The sequence below is a fragment of the Phyllostomus hastatus genome, unplaced genomic scaffold (genome assembly GCF_019186645.2).
Source record: "Phyllostomus hastatus isolate PE091 unplaced genomic scaffold, TTU_PhHast_1.1 phas_contig_80, whole genome shotgun sequence".
Lineage (NCBI taxonomy): Eukaryota > Metazoa > Chordata > Mammalia > Chiroptera > Phyllostomidae > Phyllostomus > Phyllostomus hastatus.
In genome coordinates, this window is record NW_025333960.1 from 8,966,033 (window position 1) to 8,991,430 (window position 25,398).

Genomic DNA, 25,398 nt, shown 5'->3' on the forward strand with positions numbered 1-25,398 from the left:
TTATTAGTTACTTCCTAGGGAATACCATCAAGATGTATTACGGATATCTGTCTCTCTCTCTCCCTCTCTCTCTCACTCTCTCTTTCTCTCTCTCTCTCCCTCTCTTAGACACACCTCCCCCCATGAATTTTATGTGGGACAAAACATTTTAACCTTTATGTATTGTACAGTGTACTTTAATACTATTTTTATTTTGTTTTGGAAACTTAAAATTTGATTCCAGAAAGGGGAGCTAATGTAATGAAAAAGATTAGAACACAGTGCAGCTGAAATTCTCAAAAGAATGAGTATTTTTTTCATGAGTAACTTCATGATTAAACACCTCAGTTTGCATACTTAATTTAGCAAATAATGACCTAATAAACCAGAACCTCATCATATATGTTTCCTGTAACCCTATTGCCAGGTACTCCATATACTTAGACTAGAGTTTTATAAATGTGTCAGTATAGTAGTAGGTTATCTTAATTAAATGGGTACTCTGCTTTAGGGACACACTTTCTAATCTTTGTACTAAATAAATTCAAAGTTAAAATTTTATAAATTGTTATATTTTTGAGTATCCAGGTGGATTGTTACCTGAATTAATGCTAACAGTATTTTTTGTTAAATTTCTCATTTGTGGGGGAAGGAAGAATGGCTTGCCTCAGTTTTGAGTCACTTTTATAAAGAGGAGTAACTCAAAACATAGACAGTGCTACTTGCCAGATTTAAGAACTTGGTAAGTTGTCAGTTTGGTTTGCTGCAAGCAACACAAGTGCTCATTTGGGATCCCTGTGTTTGGGACAAGTCACTGATTTCATTTTCAAAAAGAATTAGAAAGAGAAAATAAACTGGAAAAAAGATATTAGATGTTTAAATGTTAACTGCAACAAAAATCTTTGTAATTACGATTGTTTTATGTTGGCAGGGTTTGTAAAGTGACTGCTCTTCTGCTAAAATAGCTTAGTAAGTAAGTCTTATAAGTTTAATTCATACACTACCAAAACATAGTTAACTCACACTGAAATTGACTCCTTTTAATAAACTGGAGGTACCTCCAAAACTAGCTAGCATTTCTCTTTTCATACTAACGCAGAATAATGTACAGTAGTGTATAAATATTTTTAATCTCATGGAAGCATATTAGTTTTCTACTTTTTTTCTCTTGAAGAACTAATGATTTACTATGGTAGAGTTTATTTTCCAGCTTTTTGGTGGCAGTGTCAAAAAGTATACATTTCATTGATAATATGTAATGCAAATGGAGAAGAAACTTTGAAGCATATTGTAATTCTTCCACTTATTATCCTTTCCTTATTCTGCCTATAGCACAAGTGGATGTGCTGTCTGCTGCACTGCGCGCTTCCAGTCTGGATGCTCGCGAAGACGCCAGTGATGTGGAGAAGAAAAGTGATGTGCAAGATGATCTGGGCGTCAGTGAGCTGCCAAACTGTAAAATAAATCATGATGCCTCCGTGCCTTTAATCAGCGATGCTGTTGAGGTAACAGACTCAGTCAAGTGTTTATCAAGTGAGAGCAGTTTAAAACAGAAGTGTTTCACTGGGGATTAATTGTAGCTAATCACTTTCTAGTTAGTACATTCTGTTTGTTGCTGATTTTCTCAGATCTCCCTTTTGCGTAAAGTAAAAGTAATTGTCACCACGTCCTATCTTTTTGACGTTAGTATCATGTTCAGTGCTTGGAAAAGTAAATCCTAATCCTGTCTACATGACCATTTTAGTTAGTAGCCTCAATGTTAATGTAGCTCACTGCAGTGAAATAGTCTTACTGGAAACAAAGCCCTTTATCAAGAATAATTAACTTTTTCCTTTTCTTTTTGGAGAGGTGCTTTGTTTCTGATCGGACCATTTCACTGCAGCAAGCAACACAGTATTCTGAGCAGAAGATCGGGACTTGAGGCCATGTTGCGGAGGGCCAGTGGCATTATCTGGACTCTGGAGTGTGAGGGTGGGTACTGTTACTAGCATCATCTTCACTATATACTTGGAGCTGTTCTGTATGATCCTTAAATTCCTACCACATTTCCACCAAGCCAGCATCATTTGTTAATCAGTATTTCTGACCCCTTGTTTCAATAAACAGGGAGAAGGAATACACCACTGAATGCCAGAATCCAATGGTCACAGATCAGAGTAGCTTGAACGAAAAGCTCAGGAAAGAATGCCTACAAGCATATATTGGGGATGGCAAGAGGGTTTTTAGACCTTTAGTGGATTTCTGTTCTGTTTTTTCTTGGTGACATCTAGTATATTAGAAATTTTGTATAATGGTGATTCAGAATGAAACCCTGACCACTAATTATCATTGGAGATTTGAATACTATGATATCTCTGCATTTTGGAAGGTGTTTTATTTTGGTTTTTTTTTATGTTAAAAAGGTACATTTGTGAAATGAGGAATAGCCAAGACTAGCAACAGTAGGAGAATAATTACATATGACATCCCAAGGCTTTTAAAACAGTTGACCGAAAGCACCCCCTCTCTGTGTACTATTTTATAAATAAACTAATTTTAGATATTTGGGCCATTTCAAATTTAGTTCCAAATTTTTAATTATTTTTATTCTGAAGTTCTTTTTCATACACATGACATCCTATTCAGCAAGTTTAAGGCAAGGGAAGTTCTTATGAGGCCTTATGTGTATTTATAAACTTTTAAAAGCATGAAGAATTTATATGTATTTGTATCTTTGGCAGCCTCAAAAGGTAAGTAACTTAGTAAGGTAGTTTAAATGAAGGAAATTTGTTAGATGGCTCAATTTTTTAAGTAAATATGTTTTCCTAACAGAATATGGAGACCACCCTTCGCTATATTCATAATGACTCAGACTTGAGCACCAGTAGCAGTTTCAGCCCTGATGAGGAAAGGAGATCTAAAGTGCAAGTAAGTGACCAAAACTGCTTTATTTGGTGTGGCTGTTGTTAATTCCTCTTTTAAAGCAATTTCTCACTGAATTTTGTCCTTTTTTATAATGAGTCTTAAAAATTAAGACTCTGGCTGGTGTGACTCAGTGGATTAAGTGCTGGTCTGCAAATCCAAAGGTCACTGGTTCCTAGTCAGGGCACATGCCTGAGTTGAGGGCCAGGTCCCCAGTTGGGGGTGTGCGAGAAGCAACCACACATTGATGGTTCTCTCCCGCTCCTTTTTCCCTCCCTTTCCCTCTCTCTAAAAATAAATAAAATGTTTAAAATAAATTAAGACTAGTATATCATGCTTTCAACAAGGAAATTCAAATAGTAGAATAAAATAGCAAAAAATGTTCCTCTTTTCACACCTGTTATCCCATTCTTTTTATTCAGAATAACTACAGATCATAGTTTCTTCTGTGTATCTTCATAAATTTATTGTGAATATATAAAACTTATTGTAGGTATATGTGTACCCCTTTTTGTTTTTCAAAGACAAATTTTTGCCCTGCCTAGGAGAGCTTTCCATATGAGCACATAAGGCTTCCCTCCCAACAGCAGCACGGCATCCACATGTCCTACTCAAGTAGAACTGTTACAGAACAAAGGGGGGGCGGGCCTGGGAAGATATACTATTATTGAAAGAAGCCCCCAGGTCCGTTATGTCCACCGCCAGAGGAAAGATGTCTCTCAATGCCAGAAATTCGTGAAAAGGAAAGGAAATGTTTATTTAATGCTCTACAAACTTAAAGTAGTAACCTAATGTCTTTATCAAAAGACATTATCAAATCCTAAAGTCCCTTTAAAACACCCACAAACAGACACAGTCCTTCCTTCCCCCTTTGCCCAGTCCAGAGTACCGTATCTCAGGAAAGGAAATAGAAGTCCATGGCTCAGGCAGTCCTCTGGTTATTCCATTAGTACTCTGTCTTGACTGGGAGACCTCCCTGGGTTCCTGGCACCCTCAGCTGTGTCGCTGGGATCTATGCTAAAATCAGGTGGTGGTTCCCCCTTCTAAAGCTGCGGGGGTCCCCACTCTTCCCCACAGGCAAAGGCACGTGGTCCTCTCTCCCAGGGCCACGGGAGTCCCCACTCAGCCAAAACCGCGTGCTTCTCTCCTCAATGGCTGCCGTGTCTAGGTTTAAATCCCCGCACCAATCTTCCTTTGCAGCCCCATTTCCAACTCCTCCTACACTCAGGCACACTTGCCCTCAATCTGCTGTCTTCTCCAGCTTTTCTGGTCACCATTGTGGGTCTGGGCAGGTGTGACCCCATGTCATGGAGCCAATCTTCTCCGAGCTCCCACGCAGGTGCTGTAACTCGGGGGACCTGCCCCCCAGTCACATCTTGGGGGGAAGTCCTTTTCCATCCCCCTGACCTAGAGCTATTTAGCATATCTAAGTAACCAGCCAAAGGCTGTAGGTATGTTAAATGACCATGCCATGGATTAGCTGCAAAGCTGCCCTGCATGTTCTTGCTCTGTGTGCCCCTTCCCCCAACTCACACCTGTGGGGGAAGGGGTGAAGACATCTTAAAATCTCATGGATACCTTGAGTTCTGGACCCCATTTTAAATGCCCATTTGGGGTCCCCCCTCTTGGCTGCACCCTGTAACAGAAGGTGCCAGAACTCCAGTAGTTCCTTACATGCCAGTGGGTTTAGTTTTGTTGTCATATTGCAAGCAGTGTTACATTCATCGTGATGATGCATGTTATTTGCTTCTGGGACTATATCTTACTATAAGTGGATTTCCTAGGTCAAATGATATATGCTCTTTATTTTCATTGCTTCTATTTATTAAAAATGGGATTATAGTCTTGAAAATGTTCATAGTTTTTTAAAATATGCTTTCACCACTTACACTGGACACATAGTTTCAAGTCAGTACATACAGATCGTCTCATTCTAATACATGTTGCTAACAGTGCACAAAAGTACCTGTAACCATATTCACTAAGTTAATCAACTTTCTTAATCTTTGCTAACATTGAAAGGTACTGGTCATATATTTTTTTAATCCTCACCTGAGAATATGTTTATTGATTTAGAGGAAGGGAGAAAGAGAGAAATATCGATATAAAAGAGAAACATTGATCAGTTGCCTCCTATACACACCCCAACTGGGGACCAAACCCACAACCTTTTGGTGTACAGGACAGTGCTCCTGGCCTGGGACTGGCTGTATTTTAATGTGTCTTTTAAATTTAAAAATCAATTATAATTGTCCTTTAAGCTGTTTTCTGTTTTAAGATCTTATTCATTGTTTTTCTCTTAGAGTTATTTTTATTTATATATGCATTTCCCTTCAGCATGTTTTTCTTTTCAGTTATTAGGTAACTGAAAATTTCAGATTGGGTTTTCTCTGCTATTTCAGATGCTATGTTAAACTCATACATTTAAAAATAAGTTTACCTAGTTTATATCTACACTGTTCAAATTGCATCACTGCCCTGTCTCTCTCATCATAGGACGTTGTGCCTCAGGCTCTATTAGATCAGTACTTGTCTATGACTGACCCCTCTCGTGCACAGACAGTGGACACTGAAATTGCTAAGCACTGTGCGTATAGCCTCCCAGGCGTGGCCCTGACCCTCGGCAGGCAGAACTGGCACTGCCTAAGAGAGACTTATGAGACTCTGGCATCAGACATGCAGGTAAGTAAAACAGTCAAGGAATTAACAAGGATGCTCAGATAGAAGCACAATGTTTTGCCTTTCAGTACCTAATAGAATTTCTGTTCATGTTCTAGCAAGTTCCAAAGAGCTGTCTTTTTACATAGTCCAAGTTCCACAATTTTGCAATTTCTTTTTTATCTAAAATACTAAAAATGATCACACTTGACATGTCTAAGTTCCTAATTTACAAATGTGCTATTGTCTAAAATTAGTTCTTAAGAATATAGGATTTAGTTTTCTCCCTAGAAACAGTGTTATAAATGCTTCTACTATTTTAAAACCTTCATAGAACTGTAGTATTATTATTGGCACAACTGAGTTTTGAGCTTGTGAGTGACTCTGTGCAGGTGGGAGAAAGTTAATGGGGGTGTGTGGGTTTGCTCCTCCCTGTACTGCACACCATCGCACCCTCTTTATTCCAAAAGAGCACAGAATATGAAACATTGACCCTCGATCATTTGTCTGGATATCTGTGACTTTTGTCGTTCTTTTCCTAAGCTTTGTTGATTTAATTTCCTCTGCCACTAGGTGTAATTTCCTTATACCAAACTTTTGCCTGCCTTCCACAAAACCTATTCCTTCAGTGAAATCCATCTCAGTTTTTAAGAAAGCAGTCTAGTTAGACTGATTTGTACTGAGAAATGAATGATTTTCCCTGAGTTTCCAAGGAGTCAGTGCTGTTAACTCAGCAAGTTAAAAGTAAAAAGCAACCTTGCAAGACCATAGTTGACATTCATCCTCTGACCTGTGAGGCTAGGAAACCAGGGTCTGGGCAGAGTGAATTTATCCCATGCTGACACACTTCTGTGGTAGGATTGGGCTTGTTTATATGTAGACTAATTCTTAAGAATGTTGGATTTTGTTTCTCCCTAGAAAGGCCCAGTTCCCATGGAGTGCTTTATGTTTTTTATTAGTAGTTTTTCATCCTTATCCCACAGAATTCTGAGTTCTTGTGAGGCAAGTGCCGTGGGCTCTGGTGAACAGGAAAGCTCCGGGTGGACAGGCTTCAGGCCTCCTATCTCCTCCCCTCCATCAAAACATCCCTGCCTTTATCTGTTTAACATTCTGACCATGGATATAAATTTTTTTTCAAGAACTGGTTCTAGCCCTGGCTGGTGTGGCTCAGTGGATTGAGCCGCCGGCCTCTGAACCAAAGGGTCACTGGTTCGATTCCCCATCAGGGCACATGCCTACGTTGCAGGCCAGGTCCCCCATTGGGGGGCATGTGAAAAGCAACCACACATTGATGTTTCTCTCCATCTCTTTGTCCTTCCCTTACATTCTCTAAAACATAAGTAAATAAAATCTTTTAATTAAAAAAAAAGGACTGGTTCTATATTTGTGGTGGTGTAAAACCTTTGCTCTAAGCAATTTCTCAGCAGATGAAGTTTTAAACTAGGTAACAGTAAAAAATTTTAAACTGAAGTAACATGAAGAAAAAGATGTTTTTAAATTAGTTTCCTGTAAATGCAAGGCATTTCTTTTTATTATTATTGTTTTTTAATCCTTACCCAAGGTTATGTGAGGTTGTTTCATTGATTTTAGAGAGCAGGGTGGGGGGAGGGAGAAAGAGGAGAGAGAAAGAACCATTGATATGACAGAGAAACATTGATTGGTTGGTTGCCTCCCCTACACACCTCGACTGCGGATTGACGCTCCAACTGACTGAGCTGCCCGGCCAGGGTGAGGCATTTCTTCATAGTTCTTTTTCCAGGGCAGTCCACAAAGGACTTTTCTATTCTTGTATTTCTTTAATTGCCAATTCCTTAAAAACTAGTTTTGTTATTTTTCTAAATCTGTAGTAGGCTGCACAGGAATTGGAAGGGGAATAGTAACAAGAGGATGATACTAGTCAGGCTTTGGTCAGTGTGGGACATCAGTAAATCAGGCATCCACTGTTCAGAAAACTATAAAAAACTATGGCATAATAATTTCCAAACTTTTTTCTTCATAAATGAAAAGAAGATAATACAATTGTGCAGGGATTTAAATATTTTTTTGCCAGTTTTTGATGCATAGTAGGTACTTAAAACTTAGTATTTTTTATTACTATTTTTTTTTAGATTAATAGCATTGAAATGTTAATCAGTCATTATATACAGTCCCCCCCTTATCTATAGGGGCTATAATCCAAGACCCCCAGTGGATGCCTGAAAACATAGCTAGTACCAAACCCTGAAAATACAGCTTTTTCCTATGTGTATATACCTAGGATTAAGTCTAATTTATAAATTAAGCACAGTAAGTGATTAATAACTAATAAAATAGAACAATTAAAACAATATACTCTAGTGAAAGTTATTTGAATGTGATTTCTCTTTCCTAGCAAACTGGCATGAATTTCTTTCTCCCTCACAATTTCATGGATAGAAGATTCATTCTTACTATAGATCTTAGCAGCTTCAGCATATGATTTTTTTTTTGTCCTTATTAAGTCAATAACTTTTACTTTAGCATGTCCACATTGCCAGCATCACTGCTCTTGTGCTTTGGCACCATTATTAAGTAAAATGCTGACTACTTGAACACAAGCACTGCAATACCACAATAATCAATATATGATAATCAACATGACTTTTACTAATGGGCTGGGGGCACACTCAGCAGGGGAGGCTGACAAAGGGATGGATGATTCATGTCCCGGGTGGGATGCAGTGGGATGGCAGCATTCATCACACTGCTTAGAATGGTACTCAATTTAAAACTTAGGCATTGTTTATATCTGGCATTTTCTACTTAATATTTTAGGACCACAGTTGACCAGAGGAACTGAGACCTTGGAAAGCAAAACTGCACATAATAGGGAACTACTATATTGTCTAAAAGTTAAAGTACTTTGTATTTAGATTACTAATGCAATTATTTTTATTTCTGCAGTGGAAAGTTCGAAGAACTTTAGCCTTCTCCATCCATGAGCTTGCAGTGATTCTTGGAGATCAGCTGACAGCTGCCGACCTGGTTCCAATTTTTAATGGCTTTTTAAAAGACCTCGATGAGGTCAGGATAGGTGTCCTTAAACACTTGCATGATTTTCTGAAGCTTCTTCATATTGATAAAAGAAGAGAATATCTTTATCAACTTCAGGAGTTTTTGGTGACAGATAATAGTAGAAATTGGCGTTTTCGAGCTGAATTGGCTGAGTAAGTTCTAACAGTTTATTAGAATATGTTTGATTTTTTTTTCAGCCCTGGCTGGCATAGCTCAGTGGATTGACCTCGGGCTGCAAACCAAAGTGTCGCAGGTTCGATTCCCAGTCAGGGTACATACCTGGGTTGCAGGCCATGGCCCCCAGCAACTACACATTGATGTTTCTTTCTCTCTCTCTCTATCTCCCTTCCTTCCTTCTCTAAAAATAAATAAATAAAATCTTTTAAAAAACCTTATTAAAAACTGCTAGCAGTTAAGTTTAGTATCAGGGATATTATAAAAAAAAAGAATATGTTTGGAGGGACATATATTTACCTCATCTTTACCATTCCCTATATTTGTTCATTATATTTTGTAGATCCAAGTTTCTTTCTGGTATCCTATTCCTTTAATATTTCTTTGCAGTGAATTCTCTTAACTTTTTTTTAACTCTATTTCTTTTTTAAAAAATTTGTGGTAAAATACACATAACCAAAGTTACAATTGATGATGTTTAGTATATCCACAATATTATATGACCATTTAGCCCTATATCAATCTAGAACATTTCATCATCTCAAAAGAAATCCTTTACCCCTCTCTGCCCCCAGTTCCTGGCGGTCATTAATCTACTCTCAGTCTCTGGATTTGCCTATTCTGAGCATTTTATTTATTTTTTAAAAAAATAATATTTTATTGATTATGCTATTACAGTTGTCCTGAGCTTCCCCTTTTTGCCCCCTTAAACCCAGCACATCCTACCCCCTCAGGCAGTGCCCTCACCATTGTTCATGTCCATGAGTCATGTATAAGTTCTTTGGCAACTCCATTTCCTATACTGTACTTTACATCCCCATGGTTATTCTGTACTTCTTAATCCCCTCACCTCTTCACCCATTCTCCCCCTCGCCCCTCAAATCTGGCAGCCATCTGATAACTTCTTTTCTCTTGCCGCCTTTAGGAATCTATCTTTATCTTTAACCTCTGGCATTTTGATTATGATGTGTCTTGGAGTGGGCCTCTTTGCATCTATCATTGGGACTTGCTGCACTTCCTGGACTTGCATGTCTATTTCCTTTGCCAAAATAGGGAAGTTTTCTTTTATTATTTTTTCAGATAGATTTCGAATTTCTTGCTCTTTCTCTTCTTCTGCCATCCCTATGAGGTGAATGTTGCACTTCTGGAAGTTGTCCCAGATGCTGTTTATACTATCTACTTTTTTTTGGATTATTTTTTCTTCTTGTTGTTCTGAGAGGTGGTTTTTGCTTCCTTATGTTCCAAATCATTGATTTGATTCTTGGCTTCATCCACTCTCCTGTTGTTTCATTGTAAATTGTTCTTTATTTCAGTTAGTATATCTTTCATTTCTGATTGGGTCTTTTTTATGCTGCTGAGGTCCTCACTAAGTTCCTTGAACATCCTTATAAACAGTATTTTGAACTTTGCATCTAATAGATTGCTGATCTCTATTTCGTTTAGCTCTTTTTTCTGAAGTTTTTATCTGTTCTTTCATTTGAGCCGTGTTTCTTTGTCTCCCATTTTGGCAGCCTCCCTGTGTTTGCTTCTGTGTATTAGGTAGAGCTGCTTTGACTCCATGTCTTGGTAGTGTGGCCTAATGTAGTAGGTGTCTTGTAGGGTCCAGTGACACAGCCTCCCCTATCACCCAAGCTGGGTACCTGAAGTGCACCATCCACATGGGCTGAGTACATCCTCCTCTTGTAGTTGAGCCTTAGTTGCTGTTGGCAGATCAGCAGGAGGGATGGCCAGTCAGCTGCAAGGACTGGCTGTGACCACTGACTACCAACCTCAGCTCTCCAAGGAGGATCAGCTGTGCAGGGACAGGGTGGTGGTGCTCTAACATGGTCTGTAGCTGTCTACTGGGTTCGCTGGCCCTGGGTTTCCTGGGTGGTACATGATCCCCCCACACACACACCTGTGTTTTGCCTGGGGCACCCTGCCTGAGCTGTAAAGCAATCTGAGATGGCTGCTACTTGTGCTGGGCTTGGAGATTCCAGAGGAGGCCAAGTTGTGAATCTAAGCTGGTTGACACTAGGGCTCACTGAAGCCAGCTGTTGTTTGTTTGATAGGATTTAGGAGCCAAGACCAGCCATTCTTATGGAAAAGCAGCTTGGGTGGGCCCTAAATTTGGATGGGACAGAGCCTCTGGGGATCTCCCAGGTGGGTCAAACAGTGTTAGCCAGGTTGATGGAGTTTCAGATACAGCAACAGTTTACTGGCTCTGTGTGGGGAGGGTTTAACAATGGGACAATGGCCACTGCTTGCCTTTATCCCAGACACTTCATTCTCTCCCTGTGTACCACTGGTGCCTTTCAAGCTGCTAGCAGGTGCTAGAGCTCAGAGGGAGTGAGTATGAGTAAGTGAGGCTGTGTGCGGGTTCCCAAGAGCAACTGCTTGGGGCTCCAGAAGTTTCTTCCACTGACTCAATCCCCACTGGTTCTTGCAGCCAGAAGTTGTGGGGACTTATCTTCCTGGCACTGGGGGTCCTGGTGTGGGTCTGGGACTCCTTGCTCTGAGATATCTGTCCCGAATTTTTATCCACATTAGTGTAGGATCAGCACATTCGGTGTCTGCTCCCCTCCTACCAGCCTGGATGGATGTGGTTTCTTTAATTCCATAATTGTCAGATTTCTATTCAGCTTGATTACTGACATTCCTGAATGATGGTGGTTTTGTATTTTAGTTGTAATTTTGATGTGGTTGTGCGAAGAGATGAGCATGTGTGCCTACATTGCCATCTTGATCAGTAGTATCATAAGCATTTTATATAAAGGGAATTATAATGTGACTTTGTGTCTGGCTTCATTTAGCACAATGTTTTTAAGATTTATTCATGTTATATGTAGTATCTTTCAACACTTTATTGCTTTCTATTGAAGAATACTTTATTGCATTAATATACCAGTTTTTAAAATCCATTGTTCCATTGATGGGTCTTTGGGTTGTTTCTATCTTTTAACTGTTATGAGTATGGTGCCCTGAACATTCATGTACAAGTTTTTATTTGCACACCTGTTTTCAGTTTGAGGTAAATTTGCTGTGTCGTTGGTAATTCTTTGTTTAATTTGTTGAGGAACTGCCGAAGTATTTTCCACAGTGGCCATATAGAATTGCAGGCCAACAGTTTTTCTTTCAGTACATTAAAGATGTCCCTGCACTGAGTTCTAGCATGCCTTATTTCTGACTAGAAATGGACATACCTCTTCTCCATTAGTGTGGAGGGTTGAGGCCATCTAGCCTGGACTGAGCTGGATTTGGGATCATTGTTGTTGTGGTTACCTTTAGTGCCCCATAAGCTGTGAGCTTGTGTCTGTGGGCTGCCTCTGCCTCTTGCTGAGGGTAAGGGTGAAAGCTGGAGTGCTGCTGGGCCTTTTCATGTGTTAATAGTCCACCCTCAGCTTTCAGCTGCTCCTGCCTTCTGGGGAACACATGGCTCTTTTCTCTTGCCTCTCCCCTCTCTGTAGACTGTTTACAATGAGATAGACCTGTTCTGGGGTATGAGGGAATTGCTTTTATTTTGGTTCAGCTTCAGATTTTCGAGGCCCAGTGTGCCTGGGCTTTCTCAGAATTCTTGCTCCTGCTCAGCAGGAGAAGAATTCTGCTTTGTATCAATGTAGGGTCTTAGCTTGAGAAGCTTTGCTGCTCTTCTCCTTGGAAGAGTTTTTTCTTCTCTTCTACCTGCAGCTACAGTTTGTCTCCACTAGTAGCTTAAGGCTCTGCTTTGTATGAGAGAAGAGTCCAGGGGGTTGCATGGGGTTTCACGCCTGTCCCCAATATCCATCATTCATTTTCTGCCTATTAAGAGACCTCTCCAGTTTCCTTTCCTGACCCCTGACTTTCTCATGGACACCCAGGAGACGTCAGTGAGAAAGTTTGCAGTGTCAGTAAATAGAGTCATTAAGTGTACATTTCTCTTTGAGGATTTCTGTTTATGTATGTATGCAGGTGCCTTTGTCATTGCTACATTATCTATTTTGATGGTTATAATAGCAGTCACCCCTTATCCTTGAAGGACATGTTCTAAGACCCACAGTGGATACCTGAACCTTTAACTGAGCAAACGGGGGCTCAGCCACTTGGTGCCTCCAATCTACATGACCCAACAATTAGTGTTGAAGGAAATAGTTTTTTATTAACAGGGTTTCAACCTTGGGGGTACTGAGAGCACTCCTGCTCAGAGGCCTTCTCTCCCATAAGACTTAGAACTCTCCTTGCTCCCCAAAAAACTACAAGCTAAAACCCTGCCCAGAAATTCCCCATGTCCTTATCTACCAGTCACAGAAACAGATCTTCATCTTCTCTGGAATGTGCTCTTGCGAGTTTCAGAGTTGCCATCCTCTCAGATCAGCTCTCTCCATCAGGATCTGGGGTAGACTGCTCCCCATCTCCATGTAGGAGTTCAGGAAACCATGTGCTGTGTTACACTGTCCCAGCATGGGACCCCACCTCCAGGAGTGGGCTCCCATCCTCTGTGGGGTCTCAGTCCCTGGTGGGCCCCACAGCTCCTGATCCCACAAGTGCTTCTCTCCCTGCAGGTTCAGGGCCAAAAGCCCAGGACATCCAAATGCTGAAAGCCCAGGAGGAGAGAGAGCTTACACCAAGCTCTAAAGCCCCTTACCAAAAGTCCCCATACCAAGAGAGTGCCTTCTCTGTATGTCAGAGGTGGGAGTCTACAACTCTGCATCCCTGGTCACAGTCCAGCTCCAGGCATCTCTCATGTGTCTGTGCTTGGCCTGGCGGGTTCTCACAGCTCCGTCAGCTCTGCCGCTGTCTTCTCCAGGCAGACCTCATGGCTGACTCCTGTGCAGTCTTCCTCCTCCTCCTCCTCCTTACATCTTTCCCTTCTCTGACCTTCATCCCACCCTAATTCAAATGCGCAGTGGAACTTCCTATGTGACCTCACATCCTGCTCTTCCTATGGAGTGTTACTGTCCGCCATTTTTGTCAGCTCCCCAGTGTCTGACCCTCTTTTGGCTGCCATCTTTAGTCAGGGCAAGAGTTCCCAGTGATGCACAGGCATCCAGGGTGGGCATGTTCCTCGCCTGCTGTATCAGGAGTCACTGCACATTCTCTCAGTCACATATGCAGTGCACCCTGGGCAGTAGCCTTATTCCCTTTAGGAAGGCACATGGCTATTAATTTTGCCTTGACAGTCCAATGTGGCTTAAAACACCATACCTTCCACTGTTCTCTTCCCCCAGTCCGTCCTGTAGGATTATCCGGGACCCATGCTCTTCACCCCATTACAAAACCACAGATAGTACCAAACCTTATATGTGCACTGTGTTTCCTCCTATATATCCATATCTATGATAAAGTTTAAGTTATAAATTAGGCAATTTCCCAGTTAGATTTGTCCTTATTATAGATCTTAATGTTAGCAGTTGGCTTTTTTTTTTAATTAAGTCAAGAATTTTCACCTTTTCATTTAAAGGAAGCACTTAATGCTTCTCTTTGGCATATCAAGATTGCCAGTATTACTATTCTTGTGCTTTGGGACCATTATTAAGTACATTTAGGGTTACTTGGACACAACAAGCTCCGTTGGTTGATCTGCTAGTCAGCTACCAAGTGACTGACAGATAGGTAGCATGTGCAGTGTGGAGATGCTAGACAAAGGGATATTTCAGTCCCAGGCAGGAAGGAATGGGATGGCTCAAGATTTTATCACACTACTCCGAACAGTGTACAATTTAAAACTTATGAATTGCTTATTTCTGGAATTTTCCATTTAATAGTTTTGGACCATGATTATGGCTGGTATCCAAGACCATGACCACAGTTCACTTCCTGCTGTTTATAGATGTAAATAATCTCAAACATAAAATCTGAAAGGCAATAGTCTCATTCATATTCAAGTGATTTCTTCATGAGCATTGTTGCATCTTCTCAAATGAGCCTGGTGGATGCTTAGTCTTCAGTTCTCATCAGCAATAATAGAAACAGTTGTTAGAGGACCACTCACTTATCTTACCCCTAGTAAATGTATCATTCCCTTAGAAGCCGCTTAGAGCCTCAATAAGTACACATTAGGCTACCTTAAACTGCTAGAACTTTCTTATTTAGATAACTGATTATAGACGAAGGTTTCTCAGCACAGTCTAAGCTATGGGGGAAAATGTGTTTCATGTTAGGAAATGCTTTGCTCTGTCTCTGTCCCTGTGGACACACATACAGAGACCAAAGGTAATGCCATGCACGAGACACCAGGTGAATCACCAGTCTTTGCATGTGTTCATCTTACAAATAGTAACCAGTATTACAGATTATTCAGATGATCATCCTATTTTCATGTTTTTTAAAATTTTAACTATTGTTCTAATTTATTTTTGTAGACAGCTGATTCTACTTCTAGAATTATATAGTCCCAGAGATGTGTATGACTATTTACGCCCCATTGCTCTGAATCTGTGTGCAGATAAAGTTTCTTCTGTTCGTTGGATTTCTTATAAGTTGGTATGTGTTAAAACTTTTACAATTTTAGATCAGCACAGTATTTAATATCAGGAAATGAAGATATTTGTCACTTCTCCATATTCACTCTCCTAGGTTAGTGAGATGGTAAAGAAGCTGCACATGGCAACACCGCCAACATTCGGAGTAGACCTCATCCATGAGCTTGTGGAAAATTTTGGTAGATGTCCCAAGTGGTCTGGTCGTCAGGCCTTTGTCTTTGTCTGCCAGGTAAGCAGAGACATAGCCATTTGTGGCACATTTTTGTATGTAGACCTAGGTTTACTCCTTACCTCTCTCAACACCCTCTTTCTTATTCTTAAAGGACAGAACTTTGCCACCTGATTGTTTATAGGATTCCATTTCTCAGTTGGGTATCTCCCTGGTTCACCAAGTCCTCTGTGTAGCCCATTGAGCTCCTTATAAAGCTGGTGCATCCACAGCAGTCCCCTAGAGCAGTGGTCCCCAACCTTTTTGACACTAGGGACTAGTTTTGTGGAAGACAATTTTTCCATGGACCAGGTTAGGGGGGAAGGTTTGGGGATGATTCTAGTCATTACATTCAAGCTTATCTCCTGCTGTGCAGCCTGGTTCCTAACAGGCCAGGACATTGGGGACCCCTGCTCTAGAGGGCACTCGGGGTCTGGACCATAGTACAGGTGTGAAAATGAATGTGATCAGGAACACGTGAGGTCTCGGTGGAGCAGTTTAAAAACTGTATCTTAGTGGGGACTTAATTATGACTTAATTATGACATTTTTGCTTTGAGTTCCCAAGTGCCTGGAATATTGGTTTGAAAAGCAGTAACTAAAATCTGTAGCAATTATGTTGTTACTAAAAGACTTTGTTAGCTAGTATTATGGCTTACTTAAACTGAATTGGCAAATCTAAAGTAGTTACTTTTCCCCAGACTGTCATTGAAGATGATTGCCTTCCCATGGACCAGTTTGCTGTGCACCTGATGCCGCATTTGCTAACCTTAGCAAATGATAGGGTTCCAAACGTTCGAGTGCTGCTTGCAAAGACCTTAAGACAGACTCTACTAGAAAAAGGTAGGTATACGACTCATTCAGGAAAAGTGTCTGTGGCAGGAAGAAGATTTGGAGACTATTGAATAGATGAGAATCTAAGCAGTATGATATGTAAATAGAAAGAATATGATAGAAGAATATATTGTAAGTTGTTCACAGTGGTTCTTTCTGTGAGAGGACACAGAAGATTGAAGGGTGAAGAAGGGGACTTTTAATTATTGCCCTTCTGTTCTTGGTGAATCTTTTTATGATTTAAATCTTACTAGTTTGAAAATTGGGCATTCACTTATGACTATGAAAAATTACTGCTCCTGGAGCACTCCTGCACCCCTTGGCCAGGAGGTGTGTTTGTGTTTCCTTCTCTTCATTCATTAGGCAGAAAACAAATGTTCCATGTGATTTGCTTTGATGCAGATTATAAGCTCCTCAAGAGTCAGGTGGTTTTATTTATTGTAATCCCCTCAAATGCTTAGTATCATTTGAATCTATGAACTCATGAATGAATCACAGAAAGACGTCTTTAATGGACCTCAAAGGATTTGAGTGAATGGTTTTTGTTTTTCCTCCTTTAGAACTCATTTTTTTAAAAACAGCGATTACAATAAAATGGCTAGAGAAGACTCTGGTTCCATGTGTGTTTGGTATTTGGAAGTGTTCTTCCTTTTACTGAGCTAATTAATAGCTAGTGCAGGTTTTAATGTATTTATTAGTTTCCATGCCATTGAACATTATGAGATATAGTCAGTCAAGATACATCTTTCTTATATTTGGGAATCTTTTTGACATAACATCAATTTGAGTTACTGTTTATAATTCAGCATAGCTGTGTTTTCACTTGTAGAAAAATCATTTTATCATACTTACAACTTTGTGTTCTTGTTAACAAAACTGAGGTGTTAGACTGTTTGTAATCTCACTTCTGTCTTCCAGACTATTTCCTAACCTCTGCCAGCTGTCATCAGGAAGCTGTAGAACAAACCATCATGGCTCTTCAGATGGATCGTGACAGTGATGTCAAGTACTTTGCAAGCATCCACCCTGCCAGTACCAAAATCTCTGAAGATGCCATGAGCACAGCTTCCTCAACCTACTAGAAAGTGTAAACCTCGGTGTCTTTCCTGCTTCCTAAGAAGCCGAGGTTCGACACGTGTTGCACACGTGTGTGAGCTAGGACGCTTTGGGGAGGAAGAGAGACCTTCCTCTCTTGCAGGCTTAATTGCAGATGCAAGTTGCCTACATCGACACCAGGGATTTTAACAGTCAAGAAAAGTACAGTAAACACTATTATCTTATCTTGACTTTAAGGGAAAATAATTTCTCAGAGGATTATAATTGTCACCGAGGCCTTAAATCTTCTGTCTTCCTGACTGAGTGAAACTTGAATTGGCAGAGCATTTTCCTTATGGAAGGGATGAGATTCCCAGAGACCTGGGTTGCTTTCTCCTGGTTTTATTTAATGACTTATAGATGGAATTATAGCCAGAAGGTGGCTGTGAGCCAGGATATGAATGAGACATTCAGTATTAGCCCTCGCTGTTCCCATGCAGGCAAGGACCTGTGCGGTTCTGTGTTTAGCCGCCCATCCAGCCCTAAGTGTGAATAGTTTTGATATGTATTAACAGAAAAGGAGATTTTAAAAATTTCTCCTAAGGGCTTGATGCTAACACTAAAGTAGAACATGATTTTAACTCATAAATGCAGCATATTGCTGTACACATTTACAGAACATTTGCTGAGTTATCTATATGTCCTGAATTTTTTGTTTTCATGCTGGTCATGACCTGAATGAAATTAGCACATATACTGTATGTCAGGTGTTTTTAACTTGATCATGATCAGCTCTGAGGTGCAACTTTTTCTTCACATACTGTACATATCTGTGACCACTCTTAGGAGTGTTGCAGTCTTTAATCATGCTGTTTAAACTGTTGTGGCACAAGTTCTCTTGTCCAATAAAATTTATTAAGATCTGTATAGAGAGATATATACACTTTTGATTGTTTTATAGCTATCTGCGAATAAATGCAATTTGTGACCTGTATTACTGACTTAGTATAAAATGGGAAAACTAGATTAAAATTTTCTCTTTTGACTAGTTTAGTAATTTCTTTGAAATCTGCACATGCCCCCTGGGCAGGGTTCTGCTCTTGGCAGGTGGCAGTTCTGGGTGCTGTGCTCCCCAAGGCTGATCCAGGTGTGGCTTGTCCTCTGTCAGGTGTGTTACAAGCTGTGGCAGCGGAATTCTGAGGATAGCGAGGGCTGTTGAATCCTGTCTAACATGAGGCTTTTGTTACCCAAGTTCTTCCAAGGGAAAAGATGGGCTTCCAGAGGCAGTTACAAAAGTAAACCAATCTAGAAAACTGATGATTCAGCAGTATTTGAAATCTCCCAGGAGGCAGAAACAAACAATTTGTACTCAAACTATTAACTTCGCAATAGAAAAATTAAGAGTGGCAATAATTATGTCCCCATTGGGATTTTAATACTGGCAGATAATCTTAGATCTTCTGAGATATCTTTGGATTTTTTAATAACCAAGGTAAGGAGGAAAACTGCATTTTTCTCAGCCCATGTACTTGGTCATTGCCAGGTGTCCTTCCTCTCCTCCCTCCGTACCCTCCCACACACAGGCTCCTTCCTCACCATCCTGCCTGACTCCTAGCTCATGGGATGCTAAATGTTCTCTGCCACCCTTGTCTGAGAAACATGTTGCAAGCTTTTGTGAGCTTTCAAAGTGTCCCCCACTGAATTTACCTGGCCAGCCAACTTCCTATTTGACTACTCAGTGGAGTGGCCCAACTGTCACCTCCTTTGCCAACTCAGGGATATTTCTCTGGTGCCAGACCATGGTGGTTTTTCAAGCCTTCAAACTCTGAATTAGACAAGCGCGCCAAGTTCCTGACAGCACCACCAGGTTAGTGCCCTAAGCTGCCCAAGCTGCCAGCATATCGTCAGGAGACACTGTTCTGGGCAATTCTCAGTCTGCTGGGCAGGCACTGGGTATACTGCTAATTACTGATTCTTCTTAGACCTCTTAAGTCCAAGTCCCAGTTTCTATGGGGATGAGCATTTCTCATCCCCCATTCCTCAGTGCACTGCAAGCTGAGTATGCCGAAGAAAACATCCAGAATCTCGTGTCCCTTCCAGTGTCAGCTTTCCAGGGGAACATGGAATGCCTGAAACACCAGGCATGTGTGCTTAGTGTATTGGGGGGCATTGGAGCGATGCTGCAAGGAGGGGTGGCAAGGTTTTAAACTGACCATCTGTAGGAAAGAGTGCTGTGTCCCAGGTTCTAGGCCACATGACCATTTCCATGCATGGTAACATTTCTGTAAATCCCAGAGAAGCAGTGAGTAAAGGAGGAAAAGGACCCAACAACTCAGCCAGGCAAATGGTCTCTTTAAAATCAATAATCCTGACAAACTGGAGGAAAAGTTGGGTCTAGAAATAAATGAGTAAGCAAGACTGTGGTTTTGTATTTTTTAATTTCTGCCATAAGCCTTTATAAACTCGCGCTAGATGTAGAACGTCTACTAGAGCAGAGCCACTGGTAAGCGCTGGCCACCTGGGAGAGGTGTCAGCGGGAGGAATGGGGCTGGCTGGGTTTTCCGCACCCAAAAGCACCTTGCACCAGAGCCCATGTGTGGATGGACACACTGGGACCTCCACGTGGAGGGTGGCCAGGCCCTTCATGGTTTTTAAGCAACCTGGATAGGTCAGGGCCTACACAGTTCATGTATCTCCTTGTCACTAGAAAACCAGATTGCATTTTAGGTAATGGTGGGAAAGGAGGCCCAACTCTCAAATCCCTCCATCAGAACCTCCAAACTGAGGTAATTTTGTGACCCCTTAAATAGGAATGTTTCTACACAATAGACATTTTGACTTAAAAATTCCAGCAGTGATGTTTTTGAACAAGTTTCTGTGAACTCCATTAAGTCACTTTCTGAATCCATCTTCTATAGAGACTAAACTAGTTTTATACTTTTACGGAAATTATTTGCCTTAAGAATTCATTTTCTAGAAAACTTGACAAATGTTCCATTCAATGGTCAGATTTTAGTCTATGTGACATTTTATACTGCTGTTGTAGGTTTACTTCTACCAAGCTCTATTTATCTTTTACACCAAATGTTGCTGATTTAAATTTGGCAAGATCTGTTATTTAGGGTTTTTAGTAGGTAATTTTAGCATATGAATCTTTCACACTGATAAGGCTTTTAAAAAAAAAAGATTTTATTCATTTTTAGAAAGGAGAAGAGGGAGAGAAACATCAATCAAATGGTTCTCACATGTACCCCAACTGGGGACCAAATCTGTAACCCAGGCATATGCCCTGACCAGGAATTGAACTGGTGACCTTTTGTTTTGTGGGATGACTCCCAACCAACTGAGCCACACCAGTCATGGCCCATTATTTTGTATCTTCAACAGCACAATAAAGATTGTTAAGCATTTAATATTTGCATTTTTCCCCTAAGTTGCAAACAAATGCTTTAAGATGCATTGTCAACTACGCACACAGTGGCCACTGTGATAGTTGGTCATGACCCCAGCAGCTGTGATGGCAGCACCAGCTGGTGAACCCAAATCCTAGGAATATACGGCAACAGATTTCCTGCAGATGCCAGAAGCAGTGAGGGCTGGCCAGGTACAACAGGGTCTTAGAATTAGTGTAGCTGTCTGCTCCAGCTGCCCAGACTACTTACTCCATTTGGCTCACCATCTTTAATAGAGAACTACAGTTTGTGACCAAATCACAGGCAGCCCACAAATATCAGCATCAGAACATGTATGTGCATGCATGTGCTTAGTGAGTAATCCACACATTTTTACATTTGGGGCAATGAGCCAAATCTGGTTCTAAATCCTTCCTGGCTTCTTTTGTCTCTCTCAAGCAATAACAACTGATGTGTACAGTACTATGAATCATTTAACCTTTTGTAGTAGGCATTATTAGCCCACTTGATAGCTGAGAAACTATGTCAGCATTACCAGACCTAAAAAATAGAGAAAAACCAGAAAAAGGTTTTGTTGAGCTTACTGCTATGAGCAAAAGGGCTCATAAATCAAATCCTCCTCTTCTCCAAAACCTCAGGATCCTCAAATGTGGATTGCATGGGACATTCTTGTACTTAGGTGCTAGTCACTGTTGGTCTGAAATTCAAATAGAACAAGGTGTCTCTCTCTATACACATAATGACCCCACAGTAATAAGATTAGCCTAAGTCAACAGATTGAACCCAGGGGGCTGTCTGTACACTACTCCTTGGGTCTCTTCACCCCTGGAGGAGCTGCCCTCAGGTCGTGCCTGTTTGGGCCGCCATACCCACTGAGGCCAATTTAATGTTTCATTCCAGAAAACCTACCATTCCCTCTCTACTACTGGCTCCCTGCTTATGAAGGCTGACAGCAGAGGTCACTGGCACAATCTGAATAACAGTAAATAGTGTATTTTTTTAATCCCCCTGTGAAACTAAAAAATTATTGGTGCAACCTTTTCAGAAAGCTACACACACCCTCCCAAAGAGATGGCTCTTGCTTTCTCTAATTGTAGCTGGACTTATCATCAGTTCTTGCCCTTTATTGGAGCTGTGGCACTCTAGTTCAGAGGAGATCACACTGCTTCATTCCCTCTTGGTCTCGGGTGTGTGGTGACAATGTAGGCAATAACAACCACCTACAAGTTATACCACTGCTTTGAGCCTCAGTTTCCTGTTGTGAAAACAACCCAGTAGGTCCAATATCACCAAGCAAAGACATACAATCAGTCCCAGCTCTCCTAGAAACTGAATCCAGTCACTCAGGAATCATCAGATCAGCATTAGGTAAGTAATCTGCCTGACAGATCCCTGGTCAGGAAAGCCACACTGCAATAACCATCCTGCTTTTTTGCCAAGCTGGACCGGCTGACTTGTGCATCAAGCTAGAAGGGCAAAACTCACTTTCCATTGGAACCAGGTCATCACACACGGAAGCAGCTGCAGACCCAGTGAGCTGGGTTGTACAAACATGCACCTTCAGTGGCAAGCACTGGCTGAAGTGGGGGAGGGGGAGGGCGCTGCTGCAAACCCTACTAGCCAGTGAGTGGGTACAACTCTGCCTGGGTGAGGAACACAAAGTGAGTTAAAACATTTTTTTCACTTTAGGATGTAAAGAAATATCAAACTAACACCCTGACAACCATTGGGCACTTAATTCAAAGGAAACAGGTATAAAAAAAATGGGAAGCATTTTTTTCTCAAATGGCTGTTGAATTTATTTGCTTGATCAGTAACAGTTCTGGCAAAAATTAGTTAACCAACACTGAGACAACTGTAATGAAATACTAAATTTTAAAAATCCATGACACCTTGATAGAAATTAGTTTACACAAACAAAAAGAAACCTCCAACATTGCCAGCAAATATAAAATGAAGGTAATATGACCAACGGGACAGCAAGAAGGCTTTTATACATTTATATTTGACACCTGACCATATTTTCAGTCACCATAATATCTCTCCAGGTTTAAAAAAATAGTATGCTGATTTCTATAACAAAGCTTTTTTTGGTACAAAAATCAAATAATGGCCAACAAGTCACAACAGTGCAATAGGTAAAGGATAAAAAACCGCATCAAATAGGTGCTGAAAATAAATACTAAGGAGGAGAGGACAGAGCCCTCAAGGGGGTGGGGGGATTTGTTTCCATCACCTTGACCGTGTCTTCACAGCCACGAGAGCTGACCTACCTCACAGGTGCCATCTATTCGGGCAAAACAAAGTGTGATTCAACAAAGGTGCCGGAGACTTGGCCTCCCAGACCCCTGAGGTCACCGGGAAAGTGGCAAAGCAAGAAAATGGGGTTGGGGGTCACAGCTATCATTAAAAGGAAAAGTTTTTCCTATTGCTCAATCTTGTCAATTCAAAGTCCATCAGCAGGTTCACTGAGATGATGTGGATAATGAGAACTTTTGCTCAACATGATAATATGGCTTATTCAGGCAAAGAGACATTTACATTCTAGCCCAAGCAAGCAATTTGAGTCATTCTGTTTTTAATGGAAGGTCAGTCACATAGAAGACTTCTGGTTTGAGAAACAGATCCTTTTTGTGGGTTCCTTAGGTCAAGGCAGTTACCTTGGACCAACCTAGTAAAAAACATTTGCTAATCAATAGCAATGAGAACCTGGAGGACCCAGAAGGAGCAAGGTGGCCCCTCCACACTGGATGGGGCTGCTCCAGGGCTGGCAGGCCAGTCCAGTTCTGTGACCAACTTGGCCACCCTGGTGACTCAGGCTCAAGAACTGTGTCTTAGGACTGTCAAAGGAGAGGGTGACAAGCGTGAGTAAAGGTAACCCCCATAAGAGCCATTCTGGCCAGTCAGGAAATATGAGGCAGCTCCCCATGATATAATCTGCACCAAAAAGGTATAAAAGGCACAAGCAAGAGTGACTAGGTAAGCAGTGACCCTGGAGGGTGAGACTGTGGGGCGAGCCACAAGGCAGGAAGAGTATTTTTACCTTGTTTGGTTCCTCCCCTTGAATGAGAGAAAGAGATCCTGATTCCGCCATAATAAAAAAGCAAAGATGATTTTTGGTTTAAAAAGAAGCCACTCAAGGGTTAAAATAGTTACTTTAACAAAGAAAATTAATCTTCAAATAAGCTATCTGGAAAACTCATCTGTCTCCTACAAGCCCACAATTCATCCACTGCTTTCTCCTCCCCTGTAACCTGAGCCTGATGCGGAGAAGTCAAATGTGTGAAAGACAAGAGTCTCTAAGAAAAGGTATCTTTACAGAATGTACAGCAGAGAGTTGTGCACTCTGATTCTCGGGTTTACAGTAAGATGCACAGGTCTTGTTAGGTCTGGAGGACTCCAGGACCCACAGGATGCTCAGATGGGCGTCTCCTTCCTGTCTCTGCTCGGGGATGGCTTGGCCTGCTCTTTGCCTGCCTTTGGCTGCTCTTTAGCTGCTTTTGTCTCCGGGGCACTGTCTCTAGGCAGCTGGACAGCACCCCCACGCCTTTCCGGCTCCTCTTCGTCCTGTGCCTGCGGCTCAGACTTGGCGCGTTGCAGCTGGAGCAGACGGAGCTGCACACGCAGCTCAATGATGGCCTCTCGCTCTTCATGGATTGCTTGATTCAAATGATTGTTCTTTATCTTGAGGAAGGACACAAAAGACCTATTGTCACTCAAGAAGGTCAAAAATGACAGTGATTTGGGAGCAGAGAACAGTTAGCAAGGGTATCTATCCTACATAAGAATTTTTGTTTTAGTTAATTGAGTTGCAGAGTGGAAGACATGAACGTGAATATACAACAGAGGCAAATAAAAACTCAAGTATAAACTCTGTTCCTCAATGCAAAAGAGTAAGCATATCTGGAAAACACAAACATACCAATAGAAAACAATTTGAATAAATTAAGGGTTCTAGTGTCTAAAATAGATTTAACGTTTTGAACTGGCTCCTGAACAGCCCTTAAATAAGGGGAAGATAAAAGGGACTTAAGTAACAATTAGAGGGGGAAATTAGAGACAGGACAAGAGCCCAGATATTTCCCAAAAGTGATGTCCTTTGTCTTTTGTGAAAAGCATTACTTTAAATCTGAACTGTGTGCTACTTAGTGAAAGCACAGAAAACTACTACTATCACTAAATTATCTACACTAGTTCAGCCAAGTTGAGGTAACTCAAAACAGCTAATCCCCAAACCCCCACAGACCTTGCTCTGTGGCAGGCTGCTGGCTGCACAGTGCACCTTCCCTCTTCATGTGGCATTTCCCAGCCTCCACTACAGCTAGCTATGTCCACGCGACTAAGCCTTTGCTAACAGGGTAAGAGTAGAAGCACTGGATTCCACTTGTGTATGTTGCCCTTGACAACTGGCATTCCTTGATTCCTTTTCTCCTTCCTGATGACTAAGAGTGCACAAGACTTAGAGCAGCCACTTTAGACTCCAAGTGGAAAAACCCTGTATGGAGAAAGGCAGACATGGATGTCTGCTAGGTGAGAGGTATAACTGTCTTGGTTCAAACCATGCGAGTATTATCTCTGTATACCAAGTACTATAATTCTGTTATGTGTTTTCCTACTTAGCATTTTAAAATGATCTGTAAATTGTTAAGAAAGCAAATTAAAGTGCCAATGTGAAAGCTTTCTAAAGAATGGAAGCTACCTGGTGGCCTAGGTCTCAACCTCTGCTC

At 41.2% G+C, this 25,398-nt stretch overlaps 2 protein-coding genes across 8 annotated transcripts in view; one reads left to right on the forward strand and one right to left on the reverse strand.

Moving 5' to 3' along the window:
* Positions 1-19,676, forward strand: part of PPP4R1 (protein phosphatase 4 regulatory subunit 1) — a 79,466-nt gene extending 59,790 nt beyond the window's left edge. For all 5 annotated transcript variants that reach the window (XM_045849940.1, XM_045849943.1, XM_045849939.1 and 2 more), the window contains exons 12-19: positions 1,312-1,484; positions 2,791-2,886; positions 5,377-5,562; positions 8,461-8,723; positions 15,063-15,183; positions 15,277-15,411; positions 16,091-16,232; positions 17,142-19,676. In XM_045849940.1, the coding sequence (XP_045705896.1) occupies positions 1,312-1,484; positions 2,791-2,886; positions 5,377-5,562; positions 8,461-8,723; positions 15,063-15,183; positions 15,277-15,411; positions 16,091-16,232; positions 17,142-17,305 (1,280 nt within the window). In that variant the 3' untranslated portion in view covers positions 17,306-19,676. The remainder of the gene's footprint in view (positions 1-1,311; positions 1,485-2,790; positions 2,887-5,376; positions 5,563-8,460; positions 8,724-15,062; positions 15,184-15,276; positions 15,412-16,090; positions 16,233-17,141) is intronic.
* Positions 19,677-22,444: 2,768 nt separating this feature from the next.
* RALBP1 (ralA binding protein 1) overlaps positions 22,445-25,398 on the reverse strand; it is a 74,729-nt gene continuing 71,775 nt past the window's right edge. For all 3 annotated transcript variants that reach the window (XM_045849934.1, XM_045849935.1, XM_045849933.1), the window contains one exon: positions 22,445-24,355. In XM_045849934.1, coding sequence (XP_045705890.1) covers positions 24,089-24,355 — 267 coding nt within the window. In that variant the 3' untranslated portion in view covers positions 22,445-24,088. The remainder of the gene's footprint in view (positions 24,356-25,398) is intronic.